This window comes from Sipha flava, unplaced genomic scaffold (assembly GCF_003268045.1).
Source record: "Sipha flava isolate LNK unplaced genomic scaffold, YSA_version1 133_pilon_pilon, whole genome shotgun sequence".
NCBI lineage: Eukaryota > Metazoa > Arthropoda > Insecta > Hemiptera > Aphididae > Sipha > Sipha flava.
Genome location: NW_020271759.1, coordinates 197992 through 212538, shown reverse-complemented (window position 1 = coordinate 212538; position 14547 = coordinate 197992). Strand labels below are relative to the sequence as shown.

At 29.1% G+C, this 14547-nt stretch overlaps 1 protein-coding gene across 2 annotated transcripts; it reads right to left on the bottom strand.

Moving 5' to 3' along the window:
- Positions 1-2827: 2827 nt before the first annotated feature.
- Positions 2828-14301, bottom strand: LOC112679281 (transforming protein RhoA-like). 2 transcript variants are annotated; one of them, XM_025549023.1, is made up of 2 exons: positions 14107-14301; positions 2828-4589 (listed from the first exon to the last, which is right to left on the bottom strand). In XM_025549023.1, exons 1-2 carry the CDS (start codon positions 14158-14160, stop codon positions 3759-3761), a joined length of 885 nt encoding a protein of 294 aa, XP_025404808.1. In that variant the 5' UTR covers positions 14161-14301; the 3' UTR covers positions 2828-3758. The 2 variants fall into 2 exon arrangements, with proteins under 2 accessions (XP_025404808.1, XP_025404809.1); XM_025549024.1 differs by lacking the exon at positions 14107-14301 and adding an exon at positions 13642-14069.
- Positions 14302-14547: the final 246 nt, after the last annotated feature.

Below are 14547 nucleotides of genomic sequence, written 5' to 3'. Positions count from 1 at the left end.
AATAAGCACTTTGGCCAATTTCCAACAATAGATTTGTGTATAACTAAAGTGAGTTTTTCGAAAAAATAGAAAAAGCTACTCGATTGCGTGACGAAGATCTTCGCTAGGGGTACATGTACAGTTGTAAAATGCAATATATTTTCGACGAAGAATATTCTCGTTCATTGATTTGTTCATCAATACGAATACGCAAGGCCGGTAGTACGCGAACAATATTTCTTTGGCGTCAGCTATTGGCAATAGTTTTACGTCCATTTATCACATGGATTTATTTTGTTATATTAGTCGCCCAGTTTATCTTTTCGGATTTAATTGTCTAACAATAAAAAAGAATTGAACACTAATTAAACTATAAATCATAATATGTCTACGTTGTTCATTATCCAATTTATTGTGATTAGCTTTATTGGAATTAATTTTGATTAGATTTATTGTATTTATATTTTTGTTATTATCAATCGTAATTCAAATAGAACACAATAAAAATCAATGCTCATTATTATTACATAAACTCTATTTAAAACAACTTTTATCCTCCATTGGATATCGCTTTAACAGTACCTAAGTTATGGTTTGTTGGTGTGAATATTTATAGGGTAAATTTATCTTAATGTTAACGTTTCAAACCGAGCACTCAATAATCAAATTAAATTTGAATTGTTTACAATTTTATTTATTTTAATTGAAAATACAAAACCATAATATCTTTTTTTAATAAAACTTATTTAAGAGTCTCATAATCACAATGAATTATATTAAATAAATTATTAAATAATAATAATAATAATAATAATAATAATAATATAGGTCACTATAACAATTACATCGTTGATTAACTTTTCAATATTTTATCTTAGCATACTTAAATATATATACATATATACTAATGATTTATTGTTCCACAATACAACAGTGGAAATATTAATTAATTTCACAAATATATCGAATGTTTACATGTTCACAAAATATGTGTTTAAATTCAAAATTTGCAATATTATAGTTAAAACGATTTATCTATTGAAAAACAATTAATTTTCTTATGCTAACAATATTTATGTATTATATATGTATATTTAATATAAATTCCTATTTATTCATTTCGGTACCCTAATATTTACATAAAATCACATGGATAAATATTTAAATCAGTCACATCGATTCTAAAGTTTTTTTTTTTGCTTTTTACTATTATAAAACATACATAAACTAATGCGATACCTTCTATGTCCATATTATGTGACCAAAATATGTAAATTTACATGATGGAGTGAATTGATCCTACGGTTCCTTTTTCTACTGCGTAATAACTTTTATACGCGACATTTTAGATTCGAGTGAAGTGAGGAAAATAGTGATTTTATAATGACGCAATTTTTTTTTATTTGTGTCCCAAACCTAATATATAAAATGCGGTTTACAATTGCAATGTTGTTATCTGACAAATAATTAATTAATGTATCGTACATACTACAAAAATATTGGCAATACTAGAATAAATTGAAAATATAAACATAGAAAAATATAAATAAATCGACCAAATTTATAAACGTACTACACTCTCATAGTTTTAATATAGTAATTATCCCACTGAAAAAAGCTAGAAGATTAAGTTTTTAAATGATATTGCGATAATATAATTATAGTAACAAAACATTTATGAAAATATATAGTTTGAAATATTATATTTTTGAATATACAAAATTAAATGTACAGGATGAGCTTTCCCGTTTTTTTCATTTTCCCGTTGTATAATACGGCGACAAAAGGCAAACCACTGTGAACCATGTAGTGTACTCGAATGCGTTTAATCTTATTAAGTGTATCGTAGAAATAAAATCCCTCCTAAGGGAATAAAATATAATAGTTACATAAAATGGTAACAACAATTGCGCAAAATTTATTTTTTTCCATTAATGCATTGCCATTTATAATAATAATTACACGTGCGATGAAATATGAAAATGATTTTTCGTACGAATAAATAGAAATTTACTTTAATGATTCGATTGTGTGCATTTCATATTATTTGTGTCATGTGAAATTGAGAATTGCGAAAATATGAACGAGTTAAGATTTTTATTTTATATTAAACTTTACTGTATCATATACAGAATCGACCAAGAATAATAATTAAAAAAACGAATTCAACTCCTAGGTTGGGTAAAATACAATAATGGATGAATGGTACTGCAGTAAGTATCTTTTAAATCTGAAAGTAATGTACTATTGCTCTCTAAAAAACGATTCTGAATAAAAGAAGACGGATCGATCAGTTTCTAAGATAGTAAATATAATGGAAGAACCAAATTTCTTAAACTGAACCTTTAACTTTTAATGTATTATCTTTTAAGAAAAAAGACATCTACAAATTTTGGGGCATTTAAAAAATGTTGTCAAGTGCCTACAAATAGAACAAACTGAACAACTAATATCGTTTAATAGAAACATCCAATTTCATAAATTGTTCATTTTATAATGCTTATAAAATATGTTTGCGACTTTTTGGCTAGAAAAAATAATTTGATCATTTGATCAATCTTGAATCTAACTTTTAAGTCTTAAGTAAATAAATTTAAAATTTTAATAATTTTTTACCAAAACAATGTTGTAGATTTTTGTGATTTCTGTAATCTTATCATAATTTTATATTTAAACGTTCAAAAATTTTTTTTTTCTTTATTGATATAATGCTTAATTATTTTTCTTTAATCAGTTATAAATATGTATGAGGAATATTTTATTGAATTTTCAAGATTTTTTATCAATCCAAAATGATTTCATCAACATTTTTGAAAAAAGCTAACAAATAAGAAAATTTTACACTGCACAACAATTTTTTTTGAAAATTAAAATGAAATTAGCATTCATTAATAATGTTAGGTTTCTTCATACATTATTTTTCAAAAACAAATATACATTTCTGGCGAAATTCGATATGCCGTAAATGTTGCTGTATTTTTATAACTTTTCATCAGTTTTTTGCAATTATTAAGAAAATTGTTGGAAAATTCGTAAAATGATTTTTTCCAAGGAACCAAATAAACAATATCTCCTGAAAGAGATCTATTACAATTGTAATGATCGGAACAATCCTTTTGTCAGAAATAGTATACTCAAAAGTAAAGTAAAAAGAAATAACGCATAGCAAAGTTATTTGCGATTATTAGTGGCATGAGTTCGAGTCTCGTCTAAGAATTTAAAATTTTATTACAATTGATTTTTTCTTCGTATTTTTCACAATATTTTTCATTTATTCGGAAAACAACTGAAAAATTCAGAAAAAGACCCTCTGAAAAAACGCCAACTAGAATCCATATTCTATATTTTATTTTTTACTTAATGATGACTTCTATTCGAAATTGTACACACACACATTGGTAAATCATGGTAAAACCAATACACTTCTCGCTTCAGTCGGTCACTCCAAAACGGTGCTGATCGTTGTTCACGTAATCGACTAGCATTTTACCGGATCACTGCGGGCACGTCGGAATCGGCTGACTGAAAAGAGACTGCAGTCGGTCGAAAAAAACAGTGTAATAATATTGTAAAAATCGCACGTCATTATAATATTCTATCGAACTACATCGCTAATGAACACACAAACACTGCACTGCACTACAACTGTGAACGTGTAACGTTACGATATAATTTCAATATTTATAATTTACAATTTGGAAAACCGAACGGTTATTTACAATGCAGACCGATATCGAGTTAGACGATTATAAACGAAACATACAACAACAAACTTGACTTTAAAGCAAAACGCACTGGCCGTGTTTGTAATCGCGTCGCGTGGCCTTCACCGCGGCTCTGAACACCTCTTGAACGCCGTCCCGGGTCTTGGCCGAACACTCGACGAACGCGAAAGCTCCGACCTCGTTGGCGACCGTTTGGCCCTCGTCCGTGCTCAGCATCGGTTCCCGGGGCTTGACGGCGGTACCGGTTTCCGACGGTCGGTTTGACGACGACCACAACGGTGACGTGTGCACCGTACCGGATACGACGCTCGTGATCCTCGACGATCCCGCGTCCCTTCCCGCTTCGCACGTATCCTTCTCGTCGTCGTCGACGTTTATCAAGGGCACGCGTTCGCGCCGACATCTCGTGTCATCGCTTTCGACCGTGACCGTGGTCGTGTCCGTCGTGATCGTGGTCGTCGAACCAACGACGGCTTCCGTCGTCGCGGTCAGATTTCCGCCCGAAAAGTAATCGTCCCGCAGGTCCTTCTTGTTGCCCACCAATATGAGCGGCACATCCGGGCAGAAGTACCGCACCTCCGGCACCCATTTGTCGGTCACGTTGATCAACGATCCCGGCGTATCGATCGAATAGCACACGATCACCACGTCCGAGTTGGGGTACGAGAGCGGCCGCAGCCGGTCGTAGTCGTCTTGGCCGGCCGTGTCCCACAGCGCCAGCTTCACCGTCTTCCCGTCCACTTCGATCACGGTAGAGAAGCTGTCGAACACCGTCGGCACGTATATGTTTGGGTAAACGTCCTCGAAGAACACGTGCAACAGGCACGTTTTACCGCTTGCCCCGTCGCCGACGATCACGATTTTCTTCTCGATCCCCATGATTTCCTACGACAAACATGTTCACACAATAAATCATCGTTGCACTACCCGCGCCAATATCGATTATGCAATGAATTATAATATAATTCATACGAGATATGCAACGTACTCTAACAATACTATAATTTTGGTCGGCACACGCGTGCTAAAGCTTTTAGCCGTTAACTTCATTTTTATTTAAAAGTTATATTAGTAAATATATATTTTAATTCGATGTTAATTTTTTAAGTTTTCTTTATCAAATTACTATGTAATTTGTTTGACTTTTTTTAACTTCAAATACTATTTTATTTTTAATAAAGTTTTAATATTTTTAATTCTTCTACATAGTGACCAAAACTCATTTTCTACTCAGCATGTTATCAAGATTGTTTTATTTAGTGCAAATTCGATACTCGTTTGACATGTGTGTTATTTTTTTTTTAACTAATGCTTTTTCAACGAATCGATCAATTGAAGTAAAAACTTTATTAATCCAACGGTCTGCGGTGCTCAAACGTAAACACTTGAATTCCTTTGAAAAAATAATAGTGGTGATTAGTCAATCCGACTGTCCAACCGATGTGTTAAGAAGTTTTTTACGAGCCATTAATGTGTACAAAAAATACAATAAGTGTTTGTTATTAATCAATTATTATTTAGTGAACATCGATACAAATTCATTAAAAAAACTAACCTTATATATTCCTCGAAATAATATTTATCAGTATTATTAAGACAATGTTTTGTTTGTCCTTCGGTATAGATAACAAACATCCTTTTTTTCGTATATTAAAACGTACGACACGTAACCATCATTTTTTATACAAAACGTGTTGAATGAGTAACATTAATTAGTTATTATTTTAACATTTCTATTTTTAAGTGTAATTTAATTGCTTTTTTTATAGTACACTTTTTTTAAAGGACCGTAGTTCAAACGAACGCCAATGCAGTTTTAATTGTCTTAGTTTTATTTTAACTCTAGCAATGCCAGACTGTTATTTTTGAAACAATTTTCGACATACATTTTTGAACACAATAGAATACTACAATTCGTTAGCGATGATTGTTGTGCACTTATTTCAATACGAGTATAAATTTACAAAGTATTATATTAAAAACGTTTCTGTGACTCCAAAGAAATGGTACATAGTAGTTATTGAATTATACAAAACAAATCTCTTCAAATTTTAATTAAGAGTAAATTATATTGAATTGATGTAATATAAAAGATACACACAGACACATGAACACGAAATTGTTGTTTTAACATTTTAATTATGACAAAATACAAAAAACTTTTAAGTGTATTATAACATACTAGCAGACCCGACAAACGTTGTTTTGTCATATAAATTATTTCTAGAGAATATTTCGCTAGAAAAAAAAATAACCAATTTAGTATAAGTGTGTAAGGATGTGGTATATAAGTGGAAGAGGAGGTAGTGCTATGAACGGTGACGAAATATAAAATTGAAAAAACATCAAACATTTATTTTTTTAATAATTTATAAAAATTGATCCATTAAAATTATATACATCGCTAATTATGACAATATTAGTAAAAAACAATATCAATCCCTTAATACAAAAGGGTGTACAATATTTTTTGTTATCACATCTTTCGCCAACACAAACAAACTGGATGGATTGTGAGCACGCCACGTATAATTGTCCGTGTGAAAAACATGATGTGCTCAAATCTAAGCCACTGACAGACATCGTTTGGCCTTGAGACTTATTTATAGTCATTGCAAATGCCAATCTAATTGGAAATGAAGGCGTTTAAATCGTATTGGCACATCTGTGGGTATAATAGGGATTCGCGGTAATAATATATTTTCACCTCAGAATTTACCAATTAAAATGATGGCTTCGATAAAATTTTTCATTCATTTTTTAATCACTAATCACGTGCCGTTACACAAACGTGGTGAATTCAAATTACGAAGCAAAATAATCGGGGATCCAACCTTCAGTTGTAAATTATGCGATGGCATGCCTGGTAAATCCAATGAGTTTAAGAATTCTGTTGGATAATTTACAGCTTCAGTAGCATCGCAAACTGTATCAATAGATTTGTGTGACACCAAGTCTCCTGGTAACAAATCTTATATTTTGAGATTCAATTCGTTGACGTTTTTTCTGTTAAAATTGCTTTTTCTGCCGGCCACTTATGATTTATGTATTTTCTGTATACATTAAGAAATATCTGGTCAATGAGAGGATTTTTCGAATCAATGATAGTGCAGAAATCGTCGGTAATTGTATGCATGCCGTTTCATCAGTAGTAACTTTCCCATCACCGATATCTAACAATTGTTTTGAGAACCTTCCGCACGCAGATTTTTTTAATTGGATTGCCAGTATCGTAATTACTCACTCTCTATAAAGATAGAGACATACATGTCGATCATAAACTGTTGACAAAGCTCACGATATCGTAGAATAACGTTGTCCTGATTGCATCTAATCATCAACCGATATGCATAATAATCCTTCGAACTAACATTCTTATTTGTTTTGCTACCTGTTGCAGGATCTTGTTGTTTAATATTTATGCAATATCCGTCATTAAATACTAAAAATATAATTATTAGTTTTTAAATAGTTTTTAATAGTTTTTTAATAATATCATTTAATAATTCATTTTCAATTGAGCAGTTATCGACCGGGTCAAAAATTATTAAATTAAACTACGATTTATTAAACAATAGCACTTAGAAGTATAAAAAATAGATAAAAACCTATTCACTGATCTACCAAATGTATATACAAAATTTCATTAAAATCGGTTAAGCCGTTTTAGAAGAGTATGGTAACAAACACTGTGACTCACTTTCCATGTTGATCCATTTTTTTGGTGTTGGCCGGGGGCCCCATTTTAACGATTAATTATGTTATATGGAAAAATGTATAAGCTAAAGCTTGCTGAAGCTTTTTTAATTCGAAAAATCATTCCAGAACTCAAAAAATTAATCATCAAAAAAATTAAGAAAAAATTTAAAAAAAAAGGGTTTTCCAAAACTTTTTTTTCGTAAAAACCTTCTCCTAACAAATATGAACAATTAAAAAAAAAAAAAAAATTGAGCCATATCAGCCCAGCCGTTCTCAATCGATGAATTGTTATACATTTTTGGCTCCATTTTTGTGTATATATATATATATATATATATATATAAGTTTTCGAAATATGAATATTGGTGTTCGCAATTTTGCATCATTGATACGCTACAGATAGTTTTAGATTTCAGATATCAGTTACATAAAATGTTAAAAATAATCAATATATTATATAAATAAATTATGATTAGCACTATAAGCAGCAAGTAGTCTGATTTTAACGCGGTAAATCATTATTGAATATTGAGACCTTGGATATAGTGTGAGAATATTACGCCCAGACATTTATGATGGATACCTTATATCACTCTCGTTTCATATTTTGTACACATCCAAATAATCTTTTTCTCAAGTTTCTAGACATTGAATATAAATATAGTATAATATTTTGTACATTAGAATATTGAAAATATCAACTCGAACGATTTGATATTTTTATATTTACTAAGAGTATTTTTTTTAAATAATTTTTAAATCTCATGATTAATAACAATCATGTATAGCTTAATAAGAATATTATTTAAAAATCAAGTAATTTTATAACTATATTTTATTTATCGGGTAACTTAAACATATATAATATAAACATATGGTACGAAAAAAATAAAATACATTTAATAAATTGTTATAGTTTGTTTGTTTTTTTATGAAATATAAATTTACCAATACAAAAATGTATTTACTTAACATTTTTGTGCAATTATTATTAAATTTAGCGTATAGATCATATTTTATTTATTTTTACGAATATGTATACAACAAAAAAAAAAAAAAAACCAATAAATCATACAATTATTTAAGATGAAATAAATATAAATGTTTTTATTGCCAACTTATAGATTTGTTTTCCAAACAATTAGATTACCATTATATAATCATAGACTATTTTCTGTGTACTTCTATTTCACCTATGATTTAGAATATATCTTATATACGTCACGAGTGCCATACTTATTATTTATTAAAGTTCATTACTTTGGTGTTAGTATGAAACAGAACAAGAACAATAATTTATTATTAAAACATGTATATAAGTATGAAAATTTACTAATCAAAAACGCAAGACAATCGTTGAAAAAAACAAAAATTTCTAAAATAAATTTGTTTTTTATGTTTATTTACGTTAAATGATTTTTTATTTTTGTTATGAATTTTAATAACAACAATTTCAATCTTGTCAAATACACGATGTGATTGATAGGATTGAATGTTTCAAAAATGTACCAATAAAAAAAAATGTATTAAAGAAAAATATTAATATTAACATTAATTTGTTTTCCAACATATGTAAATAAATATATATTCAATTAGAATCGTTAAAGTATATACAATTTCCGAAATAATTAATTGCTTTTAGTTTGATCTTAAGAAATCTAATGTGACTAAATTATTGAGTAGTACATAAATATCAAATATGTCCGATATTATACAAGTGTTATTACTTTTCTTGTTATTTTGTTTTCACTGAAATAATTGGTAATATCAAACCAAAAAAAAAAAAAAAAAATGTACATTAAGTAAATTAATATTAATGCTTCTTTAAAGAGACTCCTTAAAGTAATTAAGCTTGACATCTTCTGACATGGCCACTTGAGTCACACGATAATTTCACGTAAATTAATGTTCGAGTACTATCTACTCGATATCTGTATAAGAACCCTCATTCGGAAAAAAAAACTGAAATATGCAAATAATTATCTTTAAAGAGGCTACTCTACCTTAATACAAAATTATTGTTTAATAAATGTTTAAGTATTCATTCATTGACACGGTCTTTAAACAATATAAATAATTGTTGTTTTATTTAATGTTTAACGGCTTAAAGAACACATAAAAATTAACATTGATGAGCGTATATAACATATTTAATAAACAAACACACCATAAAAGTGAATAGAGTAGTACAGAGTGTATTGCATTCCGGAGCATTCGAGTTGGGTCAAGAGTACTAGGGGCTAATCGCAGGTAGTGTACTAGTTGGGTCCCAAATTTTTATAGGTACTACACTAGATGGGTCCTGAATTATTTTAGGTAAGTACTACAGTGTACTAACATTTTCCTTCCCATTTTAACAGCCTTAGGACTATCTATGATCTATTTAGACCAAAGGTATGGTTAGAAATATCTTTTATAGTTTCTTTTCCATTAAAATATAAATTATTAGAATTGTGTTGGTAAAAATATTAAAATTGTATTAATATCATTGTAAAATATTTTTATTACTTAATAATACTTTGTATTATTATATAAATTATTGAATTTTAAAAGAATATGGTCCTGTGGTCTAAATAGATCATAAACAGTCCTAAGTCTGTTAAAATGGGAAGGAAAATATTACTATAATGTAATACTCACCAGAAAATAATTCAGGACCTAACTAGTGTAGTACCTATGAAAATCCGGGACCCAACTAGTATAGTACCTTAAATAATTTGGGACCCAACTAGTGTAGTACCTAAAATAATTCGGGACCCAACTAATGTAGTAATTTTAAATTCGGGACCCAATACGATTGCAGCCTTACATTCATGTACGTGATTGTAATAATATAAAAACAATGTACGGGAAATCAATATTATAAATTGGTTTTTTTTTGTTTTCAGTAAGATCCAACAATAAATACTTATACCGTACTCTACGTATACAAAGTCATCCGAACAATATTTTGTAAAATCCGTTCACAATGTAAAAAAATCAAATAAGATTCACTACACTGCCATGTTTTATTATCTACAATTTCAATAGGCCAGCCATACAGTATTGCTTGTCTCACGATGTTCTTACAATATATTCCTCTCGAACAAGCCTGAATCCTTTTTTCATATAAATAAACGCTTCCTTTTACTTCGGCTGTACACAATTGGTCCGACGTGAACCGTTCTATTCCAAAACCATCGTTACACAGACTCCTATACAAATACGTTTAAACTTGCACGGCATGCTCTACCTACTTCGTGGTTCGTTTTCTCCTCCGCGTCCATTTTCATCTTATCTAATGGGTTAGCATTGCTTTAAAGTTATACCATTTGTTTTATGTTCAGTATGTTGTATTATTGTCACTAATTATTATTTCATTATTTTTATTAAACGATTTTTTTTTAACGATCGAATAGCAATACCATATTTTATTTCTCTTTTACTAAAGTAATTTATTATTATTTCAATCGATATATATCAACTTATTATTCATACTCATATACATAGACATATGTATATATATATTGTAATAAGCTGTTAAAAATAATAACCGAATTGTTCTGAACTCGACAATACATAACATCATAAACTATTCTAATACCAATATTGTTACTATCGATTATTATGCTACTTAATGTTTAACCATATTATATGTATAAATGGTTTTCCTGTTTAAGAATTTTAAAAAACATTAACAATGAATTTAAACACCTAGTGTCTTTTCTTCGGTTGGCATAAAAATTGTAATAATAAAATATCTTATGTATTTATTGGTAGTTTTACTGCGCAGTAAACAGTCGTACAAAAATCGTTATACTATAAAAAAAAAAAATACTATTTAGAACAATCAGCGTCACAAGTGTGCCGTGGTTTTTATTTACTTTCAATGCAACAAGTTATTCTGTAGCAATAAGTAGCAATAAGTACTCACCCTATATTCGTGTATATTTTTCAATAAAAACCTAGATTCGATGTTAATGATATGTTATGCATAAATATATGTATAAAGAAAAACACAATACTTGTTTGAATTGTCTTTTGCGTATTGGTATAAAATAGTAAAAAGAGAAAAATGCGAAACCGCGAAACCAAAGGAAGCGAAATCAATTAATGGATGATATGACGCTATTAATTGTTTGAGAATTAATGACTCGAAGTCAACAGACAAAATGCTCTGTGCACATCGATTTATTACGTCACTGTTAAAAATATAGAATATTTATTGTTATTGTACGGCAGACAACGAATCTTAAACGTACTCAGCATTCGCGTGTTAAGGAACAAATGGAAAACTCATTGAACATGATTTCGTTGCATAACGGCCAAAATTAATTAAAACAAATTCTACACCTATCAATCTGTTTTTAGAGTTATATTGTGTTATTTGAATGTAGTTTTTTCTACCGATAGTTAAAACTGATACTACTGTTATGTTATTCTTTATTTTTTTGTTATTTACACGAATCGGGTATTGATCATATGGTAGTTTAATGTGTACAACGGTTTGTGATAGTAATAAGAATATGATTATTACGTGTTACATACTTTTCCCAGCACAATAAACTAGGATACTATATATTTATACTATTATTATTTATTATTTATACTATTTATATAACTAGGATTTATTTACGAAAAATTATTTTAAAATCTCATCGACTCAAGCGCAATGACAACAAATAATAATTTAGTAGGTATAGTAGGTTTAACATTGTATTTATAGTGTTCGTAAAGTTTCTTAGAAATATTTAAAAACACACATACGGACAAAAACTATTTACATTTGAATGAAATACGCGAATATCCATGAGAACAGTGCTATAATAAAAAAAACATTATGAAATCATAACGATTCGTTTATTTTTAACATAACTTAAATTATACGAATTTAGTTTGTTGTACATCATAATAATATATAGTATAAGCTGTTATGTTATCATTACTACAATATAATATAATCACTAATATTAAATAAATATTAATAACACTCTCTGTGATTTTTAGTTTCTTCTAACATATACATCAGTACATTAATATGCAAAAAACAAAATAAAAATGAAAAAAAAAAAAAAAAAAAACTTTAACAAATTAACGAAAATCCCAAACATTATTGTTATTCTATTTCATCTATTTATAGATACATCACTGTTATCTATGAAATGTTCGCCTCCTCAAAGAAACATCTTAGCACGGTCAATTTAATTTATTTAAGCTTTATGAAGTTACGTACTTAATTGAGACGATTTTGATAACTACCGCCACTAAATAGCTGTTAAATGTGTTTTCGTGAATGTTTATACTATGATACTGTTACGGGAAAAAGTCGAAATCGAGCAAACTTCAGAAATGCCCGGGCAAAATATCATATTTCGACTTTTGACCGGGCAAACCTAGTTATGACCAACATAATTTGGGCAAAACTGCCAAAACCGTATACTGACTTTTATCGTAAGGGTAAAACCGTAGTCTTAAATACGTTCGCTAATATTAAATATAAATAATTATAAAATAAATATTATTGCACAAATATAATTGAATAAACTTAATTAATACATTTAAATCTCACTTGGGCCAAACTGTAGCGTTTTAAATAACTTCACTAATATTAAATACAAAAAAAAAGTAATAATTATGAAATATTGTTTAGATATAATTCAATACACTTAAATAATAATAAAATATAATGATATTAAGTATTTGTATAAAAATAAACATATAATAATATTAGGTACTCTTATAATGTTAAAATAAATAATTAAAAATAATAATACATTTAAACCCCATTTTGATAAGGTGTATTTTGTGTACCTTTAATATAACGAGTTGAAAAAATATAATAACAGCGATAAATTAACAAGATATGCATGGTCATCTATAACCGTAATAAAATCGTATTTAATATTAGCGAACATATTTAAGACTCTTCGGTTTTACCCTTACGATAAAAGTCAGTATATGGTTTTGGCAGTTTCGCTCAAATGAGGTTGGTCATAACTAGGTTTGCCTAGTCAAAAGTCAAAATATGACATTTTGCTCAAGGATTGTGGGCAGTTCGCGTTTTGCCCGATTTCGGCTTTTGCCCGTAACAATACCACCATGAATTTAATTGGCTATGGATTTCTTCGCGAACTGTCACATCGATAAGCACATTTTGAAAGTATTTCGACACTTAGACCGTTATACATAATATAATATGATATGCTCATATAATTTGAATTCGTAAATTACACGATAGCGACGAAACTGAGGAACTTACCTTGCAACTTGTGAGTGTTCTGTTTGTATTCGGTTAAACACAGCACCAATTCTTCGACAAACACGTTCAGAAACAAAACGAGCTATTTGACGGACGTTTACATACGTAAATTTTGATTTTAAACAGTACCTACACTATAATTTATCACATCGGGTAAAATATATTTTCAATTATTGGTAGAAAAAACAATAGAAAAAAGAATGTTTCACAAAACGCTTAAAATAATGATAACGATGCATGAAAGTAAAATAAAAAAAGAAAACGATCGTCGGAAATATGATTCGTACAAATTTCACCACAGATCGTCATGAGAAAACAGCTGCTGCATTATATTGTAACTCACCGGCCACCGGTGAATCACTATTTCGCACAACATAATATTATTATTTATTGTCTTTGATTTGATTCAATTGACAGTGTAAGAAAATATCACCTCATACTAATAATATAATATTATAAACACACCGCATTTGTACGTAAGGGTGAATTGCGATTGATCAAACGCAGTATAATGTCCATCTTGGCATGTCGTTCTGCAATTTTTTTCACCGCGTATTATATTCGTTTCGTCTCAAGTCGACATCGGCGACGGATAATAATAATAGTGATAAATAAAAAAACTAAAACGGCGACAGCGCTAAAGAATAAAAAAAAATAAAAACTTAAATCATAATATTATAAAACAATAACTACAGTTTCGTTACGATCTCAAATCAAATCAAAAAAATTTATGCGAACTGCTGACGTGATAACAATAAAATGTGCATAGAGAAACTGAAGGTACGCACTCATTGGACGTGCGCGTAGCCGAACACATTTCATCCGACAGTTGTACATATAAGGTGTAGTGTATAGTATTAATCGTCAACCGTTTATTATATATTAACATTTAATTTTAAATTTTAT

What these genes read in the sequence shown, in the direction of transcription:
- LOC112679281 (XM_025549023.1), bottom strand. Translation starts at nt 14,160, where the DNA reads ATGGACATTATACTGCGTTTGATCAATCGCAATTCACCCTTACGTACA. An exon ending in CACCCTTACGTACAAATGCG is followed by an intron (nt 4,590 to 14,106) that starts GTGTGTTTATAA and finishes TGTTTGTCGTAG; the next exon opens with GAAATCATGGGGATCGAGAA.